The sequence below is a fragment of the Myxine glutinosa genome, chromosome 5, assembly GCF_964187855.1.
Source record: "Myxine glutinosa chromosome 5, kmMyxGlut1.1, whole genome shotgun sequence".
Lineage (NCBI taxonomy): Eukaryota > Metazoa > Chordata > Myxini > Myxiniformes > Myxinidae > Myxine > Myxine glutinosa.
The window spans coordinates 103,984,047-103,997,801 of NC_136265.1; the positions used below are offsets into that span (position 1 = coordinate 103,984,047).

At 44.5% G+C, this 13,755-nt stretch overlaps 2 protein-coding genes across 2 annotated transcripts in view; both read left to right on the forward strand.

Annotated features, from left to right (window-relative positions):
• The window catches only part of LOC137428437 (uncharacterized), a 57,695-nt gene extending 52,869 nt beyond the window's left edge, over positions 1-4,826 (forward strand). The window contains exon 15 of the mRNA XM_078777399.1: positions 3,056-4,826. Within this exon, the coding sequence (XP_078633525.1) occupies positions 3,056-4,293 (1,238 nt within the window). The 3' untranslated portion in view covers positions 4,294-4,826. The remainder of the gene's footprint in view (positions 1-3,055) is intronic.
• A 4,037-nt stretch (positions 4,827-8,863) lies between these two features.
• LOC144892350 (uncharacterized) lies at positions 8,864-12,945 on the forward strand. The gene is made up of 5 exons (XM_078778456.1): positions 8,864-9,217; positions 9,379-9,552; positions 9,648-10,111; positions 10,199-10,813; positions 10,935-12,945. Exons 2-5 carry the CDS (start codon positions 9,516-9,518, stop codon positions 11,391-11,393), a joined length of 1,575 nt encoding a protein of 524 aa, XP_078634582.1. The 5' UTR covers positions 8,864-9,217; positions 9,379-9,515; the 3' UTR covers positions 11,394-12,945.
• Positions 12,946-13,755: the final 810 nt, after the last annotated feature.

Consider the following 13,755-nt stretch of genomic DNA (forward strand, 5'->3'; position numbering starts at 1 on the left):
GGGGGAGTGGATCGCACACGGGGGAGTGGATCGCACACGGGGGGAGTGGATCGCACACGGGGGGAGTGGATCGCACACGGGGGGAGTGGATCGCACACGGGGGGAGTGGATCGCACACGGGGGGAGTGGATCGCACACGGGGGGAGTGGATCGCACACGGGGGGAGTGGATCGCACACGGGGGGAGTGGATCGCACACGGGGGAGTGGATCGCACACGGGGGAGTGGATCGCACACGGGGGAGTGGATCGCACACGGGGGAGTGGATCGCACACGGGGGAGTGGATCGCACACGGGGGAGTGGATCGCACACGGGGGAGTGGATCGCACACGGGGGAGTGGATCGCACACGGGGGAGTGGATCGCGGATCACACACGGGGGAGTGGATCGCGGATCACACACGGGGGAGTGGATCGCGGATCACACACGGGGGAGTGGATCGCGGATCACACACGGGGGAGTGGATCACAGATCACACAGGGGAGGGGGAGTGGATCACACATCTGGAAGTGGGAGAGGATCATGACGTTCAATGGTGGTCTCATTCTCTTCCCTCATTCTTTTATTCATTTTGGAAATGGCTGTTACAAATGACCCTCATGGAACTCATGGAGACAGCACTGTCATAAAGAATGCAGGAATGACCACCCACATGCCCCCACATTACGCAACCTTGAGCTAAACACAGCTCGGGTGCACGCGACGCATATGGAGCATATTCTGACGTCGAGAGCAACTCGCACCAAGAACCTGACAAAACAACGTGCGCAACGCGTGACAGCACAGGATCACGATAGTGGCAGTGGCAGCGATTATAATCGTAATTACCGGACCAGATTCAATCTGTTCAAACATGAACACCTCGACCTCATCTGCAGGTTCAGCACTAGCCTTTGAAGAACAAAGCTCCGCCCCTCTCTCCATGTGTAGGGTACCTAACTGCAACTTTTAATTGTGACTATGTCTAAAGAATGAAACATTCCGACTATATAAAGAATACAGCTCAAATGGAAAGTGCCTGGGAAAAAGTCTTTTATGCATTGCATAAGATTACATTGTAGTATTATTGGTTATAATTGTATAAGATTATTTATTAAGGTGTATAAGAACATTACATTACACCCTTCTGTCCGGCAAAAACCAAAGTTACTTTTTGTTACAGCATAAAAAATGACATTTTAAAAATAAGAGTTTTCAAATAAACTTCTTTGAAGTGTACGTGCACATAGCTTATAAAATAAGAACGAAAAAATATCTCACCAATTTCCTGTCTATGATTATTTATTTATTTCACATCTGTGAATTGCCATGTCCATGCACACGTGAAATGGAGTTTGTTTATTAATCCTGGATGTGAACACGATTCAGCCTTGAAAACTCGTGCGAAAACAAAAACAATTTTTTTTTATTAAAGATTTCACGATTTTATTTCCTTTCACTATACACTATGAAAACGCATCTTCTTTGGGCGGTGTATAATCGCTACAAACGAAACAGGCATTACCTGGTTTCCTTTGCTTGAGTTGCAATCAAAATGTACCTTTGTTTCTTCAAAAAGTAACTTATGTTAGAAGACACGTTGATTCAGGCTTAAAATGCACATCAGAGGCCTATCATAGGCCTATGGAGGAGCCATGACTTCTTCATTTTTAAACTTGAAAGTATCAAACTTTTCGCTTTACAAAATAAAAATAGATTAAAACCAAACGTTATTAATAAATATTGTATTCCATAGTTATGTACATTTTTGAAGTACTGTATTTAATTCCATGGTTGGAAAAGAGTTGACTCGCTTTAAACAAACTCTGTATATACACCCCAGGAATATGGAAAAATATAATTAGACTACGGTTCGATCCCGAACTTCTGTATTCAGTCACTGCACTTTTACTAACTGATAATATAAATAACTACATCCTGGGAACATTCTCTCCTCTCCTTCTTCTCCCCCTTTCTCCATCCCCGTGTCCACATCTCGTCCGACCAGTCGACACATTCAAAACAGCTGTTGGAATGCATTTTGCCGATTTTCTCAACTTAAACTGAGACTTGAACCATCCCAGCGACGGTGATGGTGAATTAGAGTCGAAGTAAAGCTGTGAGGGAGTCTCAATGAATGGCCTTTATGTTGCAGGCCTTCTCATTTAAAATGCATTTTGTTCTACAAATGGTAACTTTCATCTAATTTTCTTCCCGTTTTTTGCAACCGAGTCTAAAACCATGTTAGTGACTGTGAAAAATGAAATGAGATATCGAATTAGAGTTAAAATAAAACTGTGAGAGAGTAAAAAAACCGCGAGCCTCACGAAAGAGGCCTCAAAGCTATGCGAGGAAAGAAAATGTTGGTGATTTGTTTTTGAAGCCCCTTCCAGAAGCCCTACTCCCTCAACGGGGGAGGCCACACCCACAGACAGACAGACAGACAGACAGACAGACAGAAGTGATCACCATACGGAGAATATTATGTAGATTACATATGGCCGAGGGTAACCGTAAGTGGGACGTCGGCTAGTTGAGCATCGCGAATCAGTGTTGTACAAGCTCCCGTTTACTTATGATGTACTGTGTCGACACAATAGAGGAAACAGCCACCGAGCAGGTTGGGAAATTACAAGTCTCTGTTGAAAAGCACAATTAGAGGAGGTTGCAATATCACATAAGAAACAGTCTTAGCTCCTAGCACTCAAAAAAAAAATCCCTTATACAGTCAACCTTATCAGAAGCAAGGCATAGGCGCTTCATACATGTGGGGAATTTTGAGAGAAAAGGGGACAGAAAGAAGAAATCGGGGCGTGTGGGCGACTCCATTCTCACCTGTATGTGAGTCTAGAAAAATAAAATCACCCCTAGTTTACTTGTGCTCAGTAAATGTCTCACCCTTTTGGGCAGGTCCAAAATTCTTCCATTGTTGAATCCTTAATCTGGAGTAACTCTTGAGAGGAAGACAAAGATATGGCCAACGTTCAATCCAAATTGAGTGAAATACTTGTCCATTATGCTGCATTTTCCCAAGTTGGAATGAATGTTTGATGCTTTTTGTGACTTGTCTTTACAGAGAAACAAAAGAAACTGGTTTCTTGTTCCAAGTGTTCCCAGTTGTTCGACCTGGAAATTTTCAGTCCGCACATGACTCGGAACGCTCGTCAAGAAACTGACAAGTTTAGCAGCGTGTCTTCCAACCACACTTGTAAGAGTTGTACAGAGACCATCAAGAGTATCCAAGGAAGTCAGAGACTGCACAGGTACAACATCGCAGATGGAGTGTACAATCAACGCAAGAAGACACACAAGTGCTCCATCTGCAGCAAGGGTTTCCCTTTTATGTCACACTTCAAAATGCATCAAAGAACACACACGGGTGATAAGCCATACAAGTGCTCTCTCTGCATGAAGGTGTTTACTCGTTCATCACATTTAGATGAACATCAAAAAATACACACGGGAGAGAAACCATACAAGTGCTCTATCTGCATGAAGGGATTTATTCGTTCATCATATTTAGAAGTTCATCAAAGAACACACACGGGTGAGAAGCCATACAAGTGTACTTTGTGTCCTAAAGCCTTTCCGCAATCAACACGTTTAACCAGACATCAAAAAATGCACACAAACGCAAATGGAGATCACGACCAACCTGAGAAGCCATGCAAGTGCTCACTCTGCAGCAAGACTTTTGATTTTATGTCACAATTGAAAGTACACGAAAGAACGCACACGGGTGAGAAACCATACAAGTGCTCTGTGTGCAGTAAAGTGTTTGCTTATTCCTCACATTTAGAAGTTCATCAAAGAACGCACACGGGTGAGAAACCATACAAGTGTTCTGTGTGCAGTAAAGTGCTCGCTTACTCTTCACATTTAGATGTTCATCACAGAACACACACGGGCGAGAAACCATTCAAGTGCTCTCTCTGCAAGAAGGCGTTCACTCGCTCTTCATATTTAGATGTTCATCAACGAACACACACGGGTGAGAAGCCGTACAAGTGTGCTTTGTGTCCAAAAACCTTTCCACAATCATCACATTTAAACATCCATCAAAGAATGCACACGAGCGCAAATGGAGATTATGAGCAACCTGAGAAAACGCACAAGTGCTCACTCTGCAACAAGGCTTTCACTTTTATGTCGCAATTGAAAGTACACGAAAGAACACACACGGGTGTGAAACCATACAAGTGCTCTCTCTGCATGAAGGCGTTCGCTCGTTCTTCACATTTATATGTTCATCAAAGAACACACACGGGTGAGAAATACAACGCTGATACTACCTCACTTGGAAGGAAAGATTGACATCCCAAAGTAAAGATACGACGACGTGTTATCTTACAGGATGACAGCCTTTCCCACCCTCCTGTTTTGTCTGGCTCTGCACACACTGAATAACGTCATCAATGGGCAAGGACACGGGTACAATCTAAGGTGCAACAGAAAAATGATCAAGTAAACAAGAAAGGTGACACATCTACTGTACATTGATTATCTAAAACTCTTCGCACCAAATGATGACAAATTGACCAATCAGCCTAAACTAGTAAAGCCCTTACTCTGAGGACATTCAAATGGAATTTGGTCTTGACAAATGTGCCAAATGTACATTTGAAATGAATGAATGAATGATCGTTTTAAGGCCATTTTCCCCGCTAGAGCGGGGGTTAGCCTTGCGGGCCCCACGACAATGTTCCCTGTTTGAGGCAATGTTTTTATGGCCGGATGCCCTTCCTGACGCCAACCCTTGGTCGCCTCTTACGATGAGCAGGGATACGGTGCACCTATTCTAAACCGGGGTACACACCGTGGTCATTCATCCCAGAAAGCTGGTACTCAATTTGGTCTTTGACAGGATGTTTTCGGACATGACAACCTCGGAAGGATGACAGGCTGAGTCAACCCCCCTGGCGTTAATTCAGCGATCGACCGGGATTCGAACCCAGGATCCTTGGATCCCAAGCCGGCACCCTAACCGCGAAGCCAACGCCAAATGTACATTTCTGCAAGGTAAAACAAAAATAACACTATCCTAATTGATGAAAGTACACCAATACAAAAAGTAGAAAACGAAGCATCATACAGATGATGACCCCCATGTAAAACACAAAAAAAGCGTAAAATAATCAGAAAAGAGTACCTATGCCGAAAAGACTCATTCTGGAATCAGCCCTGTCTCCAATGAACAAAATCAAAGCTATAAACCAACTTGCAGTACCGGTATTCCAGTATAGCTGTGCAATTTTGAACTGGCCACATTTGGAGATCAACAACTTAGACACCAAAACAAGGAAGCTTCTAACTATTCATAAACTATTCTACAAAAATGTATTGCGAGGTTTTACTTGCTGAGACGAGAAGAAGGAGGTGGACTGATGGAGTTTAATCAAGTGCACAGAACAGCATGTGTATGACTAGCGGAGTATGTGAAAAGCCCAACAGACAATCGAATGAGATTTTTGCACAAGCAAGAAAACAACAAATCAGAAAAGTTATCCTTAATCCGTTTAGCAACAAACTTCCAATAACAAGTGCAAGTGCAGGATACGAAACGGAAACAAATACAGCCCCAATGATTTCTTCAACAATCATGGAAACACTATCCGATCAAAAAAACCAAATCCGATCCTTGAAAATGAACATTTTGTGCTCATGCCTGACAAAATGATCCCATCAAATGTGGACATTTCTAACATTTCAAGATGATCATCTTGCTGAGCACTTAAAAGGCATTTTGGGGATTATATCGTGACAAATGAGCGACAAGTGGAGGCTGTCAGAGGTTCAGTGAGGATTTTGAAAAGAGCCCGTGGAACGAAGCTATGAGAACGAAGTTTCACATCTGGTTCATGAATAATGATCCTTTGCTGAAAAAGGACGTGGAGATTTTGAGTTCTGGGAGAGAATCACACAGATCAGAATTACACAGAGTACAAACAAAACCATGCAGAAGGCAGAAGAAGAGTTGTCCCCACAAGAGGTGGAACACAGCCTTTTTTTTGAGGAGTGGAAGTGGAAGGCCCTACCCTGAGACCAGAAGAGGTGAGGCTGCACAACAAGGTCTAAATTCAGACAACTGCTCGATACGTATAGCCCAACTGTGCCGCCAAAATTCATCTTAGGAAAATGGTGTTGAACTACTTACTGTATATCCATATAGTAGGGTTGGTAGAGGGAGTTGGCGTGCACCCCTGGAAATCAATTTGTAAAGGACATTTTTATATTTGAAAGAAATGTGTAGAAAACGATTTGCTATGTTAAAAAGTTGTCAGGGTGTCCCACGTGCCATTTTTATGCAAATTAAGCCGCCATTATGGATAAATCTGTTATTCACCATATCTCTGCCAATATTACAGATAACTGAAAAAACAAGGTGTCTAGACCCATGTTTTGAGGGTCGAAGATCATTATAAGACAAGTCTTGAAGTGACCACATGTGTCCTTGCCATGTAAAATATGCAAATTAGTGCCACCATCAAACACATAGGGTGTTTGAGGGTTATTGATGGAAACGCATGTAATTTCACAAATAGTGTCATTTTAAAATGTTTATTATTATGGTCGTCTTATTATTGGTGACTTGGCCTACTCTTTCTCATTCCAGACTAACAGTTGTGGTAGAAGTGGACATAAACCATCATGCCCAAACGAAAACGTGACGGGAGTGCTGATCCTGCAGTCCCCCAAAGCACCTGCAAAACACCCTCTCCACCTACATGCATGCTTCATGTGCTATCCATGTCTGATCATGGCCCTTTTACAACCCTGAGTAAAATCAAAGGAACTGCAAGTGAAAAACTACAGCACCTTCATAGGATCCGGGACCGACGTCTCCGCCAGTCACATGAGTCCCCCTATCATATGCAATCAGTGTGCGACCAGATCCCCGCAACTCTCCCCGATGACCTGGAAAGTACTGGGTATCACCGTCAGTGTTATCAGCGTTTTACTGGCAACCTGCATCTTCTGGGAGATGAGATCGAACCAGAAGCATCAACCTCGCTATTGCATTCCCCCCGTAAACATTCCGATGGATCCGTCTTCCCACCAGAGTGCATTTTCTGTGAGAAAGTAGAGATCAAAGGTGTTGATCGCAAAACTGAGCGAGCTGAAAACTTCTCATCTTGGAAGAACAAAGAAAATGCATGGGAGCAAATCGAATCACGGGCCAAGAAAATGGGTCTATTTCGACTCCATCGACTGGTGAAAAGCACAGACCTCTTTGCTGTTGAGGCCAAACACCATCCATCATGCTTGAGATCCTTCCGCACAACATTCGCTAACTACGAGCGCGGGATTAACAGAGCAAAAGAACCAAAGTATACTGAACACACTCACATGTCAGCCGCCCATGAGAAGGCACTCGTCTCAGTACGGGAGCACATTCAAACTCATGTCGTCCAGCAGAATGAAGTCCTACGGCTATCTTCCTTGCGCTTGCTATATATTGAAGAACTGAAACGGAATGGGTACGAGAACGAGAACTATCGCTCTGAGAAACTACTGAAACGCCTACAGAATGACCCAATCAAGGATCATGTCTCCTTCATGAAGGTCGATCATGACAAATTTGATGCCATTTCATTCTGGCTCGTGTACAGTTCGAATATCTCTGTTATTGATGCTCTTGCATGAGCTTACACTCTCGGAAGCACAGACAAATACCAAAACGCCGCTCTCCTTCTTCATGGTAATATTCTACAGGCTTTCAGAGAGTCCCAAAGCCTACCGTGGCCGCCAACATTCGACGACATGGAGCTCAGTTCTGATAAGCTTCTACCTTCAGATCTCGTCCAGTTCCTCAGCATGGTTATGTCCGGCAAGGAAGATATGGAGATGAGCGAAAAGATGAAGCGCCTGGTATTCTCCATCGGGCAAGACATATGCCTTGCAGTGTCAGAGGGAAAATGGAAGTTACCAAAACACATGCTGCTCTATGTGACTGTCAGGCACTTGTTCCGTAGCAAGCAGCTCACCAAGATATTGCACAGGCTTGGCCACTCCGAGACCTACGATTTTGGTTTAGAGATGGAAACCGCCCTGGCCAAGGCCCTAGATGAAGTCTCAACCTATCTGACGCCCCAAATCGTGATGGGAGAGGGCAACGTGGTATTTCATTGTGAGTGGGACAACTTGAATAAAATCACCACGAATGTGCACGGCAGCAACAGTGCTGGGGGAATCATGGTGCAGGAGGTCAAGCCTGGGACTCAGAGCCCCAATGTCCGAACGCTGCCTAAAATGGACAAGTTGCAACAGCGTAGCCTGAAAGTTGATACACCAGAAACTCTCCCACCCTTGCACTTCACTCGTATCGGGCCAACGTTTCCCGATGGCTCATCATTCACACCCCCTGTAGAGAATGACGCAGTCTATACTACTAAGATGCAAGAGTACTATGTCTGGCTCTTCAGCAGGTATATTGGAAGCAGTGGCATGCAGCCCGTGCCTGAACTAGGGGGATTCATTTCTGCAACTGGAACTCCCCCACCCAGAAAATCAACAGTGGACTACTTTACACCTATCCATCAACCAATAACTGACAACACAGTCGTTCCTGAGCTATTGAAGTGCTCAGAGGTGGCCACAGCTGAGGTGGGTCAGAAGTGGGTCCTAAATACATTCGATCTTGGAGTTTGTATGAAAGCACTACCCATCATCTGGCCTTGGCCAGATGAATTTGCCAATCATGTGATCATGATCGGACACTTTCACACGTCCATGAACTATATCGGCATGCTCACAGGCCATAAAATGAAGGGTTCTGGATACACAGAGATTCTGTTTGAGGCACAGCTGGTGACAAGTGGATCCCTCAAAGGTGGTCTCAGTGGAAAGGCATACGCCAAATCCCTCTTTTGATCAAAACCGTGTGCGAAGCAATGGAAAGGCTGATGATGGAGCAATTCGCCGAGGAGGAGAATATCACCATCGATGACCCTGCTGCACTTCTCGACATGACCCAGTCTTGCAACCGAGAGAACCTCGATGAAGCCCTCAAAAACTCCTCCACTCTAAACCTCATCAAGAAGTATCGAGCTTATGAGGAGAAGGTGCGCCAGTGCCACCTGGGGAAGACAGCTACCTTCTGGATGTCCTTTGTTGACCAGTGTCATCTCGTCTTCATGCTTCTCTACTCCGTTAAGACCTACAACGTCTAGCTTTTCCACAACTGTAATGGAAGGATGGCGCCACTCTTCTTTGCATTCGATGGACAGAACTACTCCAGGTTTGTACAAAAGTGTTTCATAAAATTAATTATTTAATCTAAATTGGAGCTATAATTATATAGCAAATAAATCAAGTTAACTGAAAAGAACCAATGTAAATATAATGCGCTCATCCAAATAAATGTTTCCACACGTAATCTTTGTCTCTCCTTATCCGCAGATATCTGGTCTGGCTGGAGGTCCACCTAACGAACATGGAGAAAACACACCCTGGAGCCAAGGACCTGCTCACCAAGGGCGCAATTGCGGTGGCCCGCTCGATGATACCAGGGGCACTCAGTGCAGTCGGATAAGACGATGGAGGAAACATTCATGCGCTTCGCCAAATCATCAGGTAAAGCATGAATTTCATTCAGTAACACTTGATTCATCTGAAAACATGGAAAAAGAAGCTGTATATATAGTAATAATTTGTTTTATACTTTTCAGGTGGCTTTGCTGGACTGTACAGTCAGTTTGGGGCATACCAGAGATGGTGTCGCACAACTTTCGCACGGGCCCAATTCCATGAAAAGACCCTCAAGATGGTCGGCCTCATTGACGAACCAGACTGCCCAAGGGCGGGGAGACATCGCGAGCTGGAGAAGGCTGAGGACAGGAAGAGTGAGAAGGCTGTTCAGCACGTCCTCACTGCTGTCAGGAACTTCACAAATCCGTTCACCATCACAGATAAGGACAGGCTCTACTCCCTGGCTTCCGGTGCTCCCATCCCCATGGGTGTTGAGAAGGACGTGCTCCAAGCAGAAGCTGTGGGCAAGGCTGCGAAAACTGACTTTATTGGACGCCTACAGAGTGGAAAGCCAGAAAGCTTCTTCGACCCCATCAAGAGGAAGAAACTCAAGACCATGGAGGCTTGCAACAAGAAGGTTAACCTCACGTCCTCACAGGGAAAGGTAAGCTGGAATTCCAATATCCGAGTGATGTATTTTTAATATGAACCTGTACCATCTGTATCAACATGTTACCCATTGTCATTCCAGGTCATACAGTATCAGGAGCAAAGCAACCTCGCGTTCCTTCTCCTCGTTAAGTCGCAGTGCCTAGATGAACCAATAGACTTGGAAGAACTCATGAAGTACTGCCTGATGCCTGTTCCTCCCAGCCTTGGGACACCTGATGGATTTTTCTCGAAGACCAACAAAGCCAACATTCTGCACTACCTAATGGAAGATGTCGCCCCGGAAGAGCTGCCATATCCCAAGGATGCCCTGTTCATCCAGGACGGCATGGCACTGCTCCATGTCCTTACCAACCTGCCCCCGACCTGTGGTGAGATATGCCTCCAGATACTCGATCAGATGGTGGCCAAGACGCACTTCTTGTTCTTGACTGACAGTTATCATCCGGGATCTATCAAAGCCCAGGAGAGACTGAGGCGTGGCAGCTCGGAGAAGATCATTCTGGCTGGACCAGCGACCAGGAAGCCATACGACTTGAAGATGTTCCTTGCAAATGATGACAATAAGAAGCAGCTCTGCCAGCTCCTGCTGCGGGTATGGAGTGGTCAACAGGCAGCTTCAAGGCTGGAGAGAACTGAGATGGCAGTGCTGATCATGGAAGGGAGAGCTCATCAGTTTGTTTCAATGAATGGTGAGGTAAGTTGAACCCCAGATTTTTATTAATATGATTACAGTATATCAATTATACATCGGGCCGATTTCACTCTTTCAATTTGCTACCTCTAATTTCAAGTTCAATGCCCCCTTTGTGTTTCAGGTCGAGGTTCGTGAGCTTCCCACTCTCTACAGCAACCAGGAAGAGACTGATACGAGAGTAGTATTGTACCTCCACCACGCTGCTGCTCTTGGTTACAAGAACGCTGTGGTCAGAACCCCTGACACAGATATCTTCGTGATTCTTCTCTACCACGCTCATGCCATTAAGCTGACTGTGTACCTGGATACGGGATCAGGGAAACATCGACAACTAGTCAACCTCTCCGAGCTCACGGAATCTCTGGGAGAAGACTACTGTGCCACGCTTCTTGGGTACTATGTGTTCAGCGGAGGGGACTGCACCAGTGCCTTCAAAGGGAAAGGGAAGGTGGGGCCCCTGAAAAAGCTCGAGAAGAACCCCAGGTTTCATAAGGCATTCCGGCAACTTGGGAATAACTGGATCGTAAACCCTCTGGTACTGAAGCAGTTGGAACAATTCACCTGCCTGATGTACGGCTAAAGTCGTGATTCTTCAGTGGATGTTGTCCAAGCCAAGTTGCTCCGCAAGATGGTAGGCAAGAACGAGAAACTCACTTCCAAGTCTAAGGTCGACCTGGCTCGCCTTCCTCCCTGCCAGTCCGCTTTGAAGCCACATGTCCAGTGTGTGAATCACCGCGTCTGCTTGTACAAACGAGCTGACGTACCCATTTTGGAAAAGCCAAACCCTACGATCAGGGGCAGGGATGGATGAGGACTGACGAAGGAGTGTTGGAACCGTTGTGGTCATGTGGCTCGGTGCTACCAACATCACTGGTTGATCTCCTGGACACTATTGATCATGAAGAGGAAGAGGATGATGAGGAGGAGGAGGGAGAAGAGGACGAATTTGACGTTGACAGTTTTGATGAAGGCGATGATGAGTGAAGCATGTGATAGTGGAGAACACTGAAATTTCGATCGAGATAGAGCGTCAATTCAAATTTTCGATAATTCTGGCACTCTTAATTTCCATGTTAACATGCCAAGGACACCTGTGGTCATTTCAAGACTTGTCTAATAATGATCTTTGACCCTCAAAACATAGGTCTAGACACCTTATTTGTTCAGTTATCTGTAATATTGGCGACGATATGGTAAAAAAAATAGATTTTTCAGTAATGGCGGCACTAATTTGCATATTTTACATGCCAAGGACACATGTGGTCACTTCAAGACTGGTCTTATAATGATGTTTGACCCTCAAAGTATGGGTCTAAACACCTTGTTTTTTCAGTTATCTGTAATATTGGCGGAGATATGGTGAATAGCTGATTTATCCATAATGGCGGCTTAATTTGCATAAAAATGGCACGTGGGACATCCGGACAACTTTTTAACATAGCAAATCGTTTTCTACGCATTTTTTCCAATATAAAAACGCCCATTAGAATTGATTTCCAGGGTTGCACGCACCCTCTACCAACAAGGCTAATAGGGAGAGCACTTTTGGCCAGCTAACCGAGAGCGGGTGCCACGGAACCCAAATCGAGAAGACAGAAGTGAGGGTGCAGGGGTTGACAGGTTGGAGACCAGGATAGGTAGGTGAGCTGAGACCAGGAGAAAAACGAGGATGGTCATGAGCAAGACAGAGGTTGGGTACTTGTTTTAGTTTTTCTCAGGTTCTGCTGGATGAATCCTTTCGCAGCATCTATAGTGGACGAAGGAGGAGGATCCATTACAATTTGAGGCAGTGTCACCCTCTGTGGAAAGTCTTGTTTGTGGCCACCTCGGAATAGTCTGCACAAGTCTGACATGGACTGTGCATTTTGCTTGATGCACAGTTTTTGCTTGAACCAAAAATTTGAATTGCGAGAACTCCTGCTGTGCAACAGTTTGTGAAACCCAGCAAACCATAGTAATGATCACTGATGCAATTGATCTCTTCGGTACCAAAACAATTGTAATTTTCATCTTTGGAGTGAACATGTTTGAGATATGACACTTGGTTGAAGATTTGAATACCCCTTGATTGTTGTCTTCCAAAAATCTGTTTTTCATGTTTTCACGAGGATGTCCATAAATCTTTCACAGCAGTTTTCTGCATCATTGTACACCGCACCTTTCCTATGCCATCTCCAGGCGCTGCATAACGTCATTGCCGGGCACCGAAAGGGGCTCGGCAATGACGCACGCTGAAAGGGAGTACTCAGTTTTCACTCTGGTTGTTTGTTACTTGGCAAATTCTTTTTTTTTTTCTTTTTTTTTTGCAAGTATGTTGATCACCGGTTTGTGTGTTTGCTACTCGGCAAAAAAATTTTTTTTTTTTTACCGATCTTCACAAAACTTCAGCAAATGGTAGAGTTCGTGGTCTGACAAATTCCTATATATTTTTGAGGGCAAAAAGTCAAAAGGTCAACCTAGGCCAAAGGTCAACCACTTTTTTCAAATTTGTAAAATCCTCAATTTTCATCCGATTGACATGAAATTTGAAGAGGATTTACATAGCTTACTGAATTCAACCACCACCTATTTTTGAGATCAGCATAGGCCAAAGGTCAACCACTTTTTTTTTTAATTTCTAAAATCCTCAATTTTCATCCGATTGACTTGAAATTTGAAAAGCATTTACATATCGGCAAACTGAATTCAATCACCAACTATTTTTGAGATCAGCATAGGCCAAAGGTCAACCACTTTTTTTCGAATTTCTAAAATCCTCAATTTTAATCCGATTGACTTGAAATTTGAATCGGATTTTTATTTCAGCTAAATCAATTCAACCACCAACTATTTTTGAGATCAGCATAGCCCAAAAGGTCAACAAAGGTCAATGACCATCCCCAATCTTTAACTCTATAGGCATAAGGCCTCCATTATGACGTCATAATTTGACAAGTACAAAA

Excerpts from the sequence above, each read along its gene's own strand:
- LOC144892350 (XM_078778456.1), top strand. The coding sequence starts at position 9,516 with ATGGAGGAAACATTCATGCGCTTCGCCAAATCATCAG. Across the intron at positions 9,553-9,647 it reads GCGCTTCGCCAAATCATCAG|GTGGCTTTGCTGGACTGTAC; the intron begins GTAAAGCATGAA and ends TATACTTTTCAG. Across the intron at positions 10,814-10,934 it reads TTGTTTCAATGAATGGTGAG|GTCGAGGTTCGTGAGCTTCC; the intron begins GTAAGTTGAACC and ends TTTGTGTTTCAG.